Source organism: Jaculus jaculus, chromosome 7 (assembly GCF_020740685.1).
Source record: "Jaculus jaculus isolate mJacJac1 chromosome 7, mJacJac1.mat.Y.cur, whole genome shotgun sequence".
NCBI classification, from domain to species: Eukaryota; Metazoa; Chordata; class Mammalia; order Rodentia; family Dipodidae; genus Jaculus; species Jaculus jaculus.
Genome location: NC_059108.1, coordinates 14476521 through 14481365, shown reverse-complemented (window position 1 = coordinate 14481365; position 4845 = coordinate 14476521). Strand labels below are relative to the sequence as shown.

The 4845-nt window shown below is 45.7% G+C and overlaps 1 protein-coding gene across 1 annotated transcript; it reads left to right on the top strand.

Annotated features, from left to right (window-relative positions):
• The first annotated feature begins 947 nt into the window (after nt 1-947).
• Nucleotides 948-4052, top strand: Zar1l (zygote arrest 1 like). Its single transcript, XM_004659991.1, has 4 exons — nt 948-1617; nt 2465-2565; nt 2948-3022; nt 3909-4052. The coding sequence occupies exons 1-4, from the start codon at nt 948-950 to the stop codon at nt 4050-4052; spliced, it is 990 nt and encodes a 329-aa protein (XP_004660048.1).
• The last annotated feature ends 793 nt before the right edge of the window (nt 4053-4845 follow it).

Below are 4845 nucleotides of genomic sequence, written 5' to 3'. Positions count from 1 at the left end.
GCACCACCATGCCTGGTTTAACAATTTCTTTTTTAAAAAAATATTTTATTTATTTGTAAGCAGAGAGAGATAGAGAGAAGAGAGACTATGAGAGAATGGGTGTGCCAGGGCTTCCAGCCGCTGCAAATGAACTCCAGATGCATGTGCCTCTTTGTGCATCTGGCTTCTTGTGGGTACTGGGGAATAGAACTCAGGTTGTTAGGCTTGCAGGTAAATGCCTTAACCACTGAGCCATCACTCCAGCTCCACAATGTCTTTAGCCATCTGTCAATGGCAGGTTGTTTCCATAGTGAATAATTCTGCAATGAACCTGGAGTACAGTTATCTCCCTAAGGATTTCATTTTCTGTGAGTCTACACACACCAAAGTAGTGGGATAGCAGGATCATACGGTATCTTTGTTTTTATTCATTTATTTTCGAGGTAGGATCTTGCTCTGGCCTAGGCTGGTCTGGAATTCCCTATGTAATCTCAGGGTGGCCTCGACTTCATGATAATCCTCCTGCCTGCGCCTCCCAAGGGCTGGGACTAAAGGTGTGCGCCACCATGCCCAGCTGTCTTTAATGTCTGAGGAGTCTTCGTATTGATTTCTTTTTATGATAGCTGTACTAACTTACATTCTTACAAAGCAAAAGAGATCTATAAAATTAACTCCAGAGGCACAAAAGAATGAAATTGATAATTAAAGCATGTGCGAAGAAGTGAGAAATGGAAAACAGCTTTGAGGAGAACAAATTGAAGATGTGGGGAAAAGTAATTAGGCATCAAGTAGGTCTTTCTTTCAATTAAGGGAAATAGGCGGCTCTTATCTGGAAATAAATGGAGAAGCCTGGGACCAACCTGGACCCATGTGACCAGGAGAAAGCCGAGGTGGGTTGAAAGAAGGCAAAGCAAGCTGCGGGAGGGCGAATTGCTGCAGGATATCGGGACGCAGTAACCGGTCAGCTGATGGAGCGATTTGTCCGCCTTCCCTGCCACCTATACCAGGGTCATGGGAACACGCTGCCTTTGGGTTCCCCTGCGTTCTCAGGGCCTTGTAAGCAGCCAGACTGGAGGCAAACTGCGGCTCCTCCCACTTTCCTGGCCAGCCCAGGGCTGCTGGTGCCCGCGAACATCTCTGACTATTGCATGTACCCTTACAAGAGGGCACAACTCAAGGCCATTCTCACCCAGATGAACCCCAACCTGAGCGTCCGGATGTGCAAGGCCGACACCAAGGAGGTGGGCATCCAGGTGAGCCTCAAAGTGGACAAGTCCGTGCAGTGCTCGCTGGGGCCTCGGACCCTGCTCAGCAGCAGCAGCAGCAGCAGCAGCAGCCCCCCGTGGAACAGAACCGGCCACAGGGAGCCTCTTTTAGCCTGGGGAGTCTATTCACCAGCGGGCCGAAGGGCCTTGATCAGGTCGCCCAAGGATGGGGAAGAGCAGGGCAAGGAGTCCCCAGACCCTGCGAAGGCTACCCAGCAGCTGCCACCAACCTCAAGGTCAGATGATGACAAGCAGGAGGAGGAAGAGCCCGTGCAGCCCCAGGAGTTGCGGGAGGAGGGTGCCGTGCCAGCTCAGGAAAGGAAGGGCAAGCAGGTATATGGAAACACGGCTGCAGGTGCCCTCCCAAAGCCCACCTTCCAGCTGGGTGCGTCTCCTCTTCTCTCAGTCTGCCAACAGGCAGGTCTGCCTTCTCTCTTCTGTTTCTGCAAGTATGGTCACCATGGCTATTGAGGGTGAGCAGAAAAAGAGGATTTGTTTTTCTTTCTTTCTTTTTCTCTTATTGTTTTTGAAGTAAGGTTTGCCTTTAGCCCAGGCTGACCTGCAACTCACTCTGTAACCCCAGTCGGGCTCCTCACATCCATCCTCTTACCTCAGAACTACCGAGTGCTGAAGTTAAAGATGGATGCTGGGCTTGAGAGCTTCAAATCTGTGAAATGTGAAGTCAGACTTGAACTTGTGGAAATTGTGCTGCTGGTGGTGTGGGAAGTGGAAAAGTATCACTGAGCCGGCCGTCCCAGCACTTGGGAGGCAGAGGTAGGAGGATCATTGTGAGTTCGAGGCCAGCCTGGGCCTTAGAGTGAGAGCCTACCTCAGTAAATAAATAAATAAATAAATCTCGATTACAAAAAAAATGAAGCCAGGCACTCGGGAGGCAGAGGTAGGAGGATCACCCAGAGTTCGAGGCCAACCTGAGACTACATAGTGAGTTCCAGGTTGGGCTGGCCGAGAGTGAGACCCTACCTCGAAAAACAAAACAAAACAAATAAATGAAAAAAAAAAGTAAATAAACTAATAAAGTATACAAGCCACAAGAGGACTTCTGGAGAAGAGTAGTTAATATAGTAGCCTTGAGTATAGATGGGAGGCCTTTTGGTGAGTTTTACTTCTTATACAAAGAATTAGGGAAACAAAAGCAATTAGGGAGAGAGGATCTAGATATTTTCCCCCCAAAATAGTAAAAGACTCCTTCCCCACTCTTTATTTTCAGTTTTTGGAGCCAAAGTACGGCTATTTTCACTGTAAAGACTGTAAGACCCGATGGGAGAGCGCATACGTGTGGTGCATTTCTGGAACTAATAAGGTAAGCAAGAGCGGGTGGCTTATGTGGGTTCTAGGGAGTTGAACCTGGGTCCTTGGGCTTCATAGGCAAGTGCCTTAACCGCTAAGCCATCTCTCTGGCCCTGTAAGGGCTACTTTCTGTTGAGTACTTATTGTGGTTTGTTTTCCATGTCATTGGGCAGTTGTCAGAACTATAGAAAAAGTAGTATTATCCCAATTTTACAGGTGAGAAAAGTCGAACTCACAGAGTCAGAAGAGGTGACAGCATTAGAAGCACTTAAGATGACAAAGGCAGAGGTTACATACGAGCAAAGCACAAAGTGGAGGGATGAGTTATGTTGTGAACCGAGTGCTTGGAGATGTAAGTGCTTGTCAGCTTGTCTTAAACACCAATTTCTATTTAGGTTTACTTCAAACAACTCTGTTGCAAGTGTCAAAAGAGTTTTAACCCTTACCGAGTGGAAGCAATCCAATGTCAGGTAAGCTCATAGAATACGTTCATTGTGGTTATTACATTTCTGCTGACATGAAGCCTCTGTGACAAACAGTTTGGGATTTATGGAACTGGATATTGGTTTACAGCATTAAGTTTTCTGTATGTTTGAAGTGTATATATTTTACTTATTTAAATATTTAATAAATATTGTATTTTGTAATTTATTTGAGAGAGAGCGGGAAAGAGAAAGAAGCAGAAAGAAAGAGAGAAAATGGGTGCTCCAGGACCCCTATCCACTGCAAATGAACTTGGGACGCACGTGCCACCTTGTTCACCTGGCTCACTTGGGAAATTGAGCCCTGGTCCTTAGGCTTTACAGGCAAGCACCTTAACTGATAAGCCATTTCTCCAGCCCTTAAATATTTTCATTTATTTATTTATTTGGAAGCAAAGAGAGGAGACATACAGAGAGCATGGTTGTGCCAGGGCTTTTGTCCATCTCATTCCTAGGCTCCTCATGGGACTCAAAGGGAGATGAAGTTATTGGGGGAAAAAAATAAAACAAACTATTGTGATATGAGGATTACTCTTGAAACTAGTTTGATTTGTTATTGTCCAATCTGTTCCTTGCTTCTTTTTTAAAAAATTTTTATTAGCATTTTCCATGCTTATAAAAACATCCCAAAGCCGGGCGTGGTGGCGCACGCCTTTAATCCCAGCACTCGGGAGGCAGAGGTAGGAGGATCGCCGTGAGTTCGAGTCCACCCTGAGACTACATAGTGAATTCCAGGTCAGCCTGGGCTAGAGTGAGACCCTACCTTGAAAAACCAAAAAAAAAAAAAAAAAAAAATCCCATGTTAATTCCCAGCCCCCCCATACTTTCTCCTTTGAAATTCCATTCTCCATCATATGTTCCTTGCTTCTTAAAGACCTGCTCCAAGACTCGTTGCTCCTGTCCTCAAAAGAAAAGACACATTGATCTGATGAAGCCTCACCGGCAGGAGCTCTGTGGTCGCTGCAAAGACAAGAAGTTCCCCTGTGGGAACATCCACAGGCTCAAGTATGTCCTGTGACAGGCGGTAGATCTGGCTGATGAGTTTGGATAACTGACCATGCTGTCTTCCCTTTTTGCAACACGGCTCTGATTTGGCAATGGAAAATGGACTGGGCTTTTTGTAGGTTGTATATAACAGTTGTGTAATAGGAAGAAATAAAATATATGCATATGAACTAGACCATGAAAGCATACAAATTGGTTATTCCAGGGTACAAATATCAGTAGATAGTGAAGAGGGGAAAAAAAAAATCATTCATGTGACCAAGTAGGCAAGTGGCTTCCCTTGCTTCCCACCATGCACACTCATAGCAAAAGCAGAGAAGGGCAAAAAGAGAGAAGGGCTAGAGAGATGGAGCAGCAGTTAAGGCGCTTGCCTGCGAAGCCTAAGGACCCAGGTTCAATTCCCCAGGACCCATGTAAGCCAGACGCACAAGGTGGTGTATGTGTCTGGAGTTTGTTTCCTGTGGCTAGTGGCCCAGATGCACCCATTCTCTCTGTCTATCTATCTACCTCCTCCTTTCTTTCTCTCTCTCTCATTCTCAAATAAATAAATAAATGAATAATTTTTTTCTTTGGTTTTTCAAGGTAGGGTTTCGCTCTAGCCCAGGCTGAATTGGAATTCATTGTGTAATTTCAGGCTGGCCTTGAACTCACAGTAATCCTCTGACGTCTGCCTCCCCAGTGTGGGGATTAAAGGTGTGCACCAACCTGCCTAGCATAAAATAAAATTTTTAAAAAGCAGAAAGAGCATCTACACTCACCATATGCCAGGCACCATTATAACTCACCACCACAGCCATATTTTTCTT

Coding starts and splice junctions, on each gene's coding strand:
- Zar1l (XM_004659991.1), top strand. CDS start 948: ATGGAGCGATTTGTCCGCCTTCCCTGCCACCTATACCAGGGTCATGGG. Junction 1,618..2,464: donor AGGTGCCCTCCCAAAGCCCA/CCTTCCAGCTGG, acceptor TCCCCACTCTTT/ATTTTCAGTTTTTGGAGCCA. Junction 3,023..3,908: donor TGGAAGCAATCCAATGTCAG/GTAAGCTCATAG, acceptor TGCTTCTTAAAG/ACCTGCTCCAAGACTCGTTG.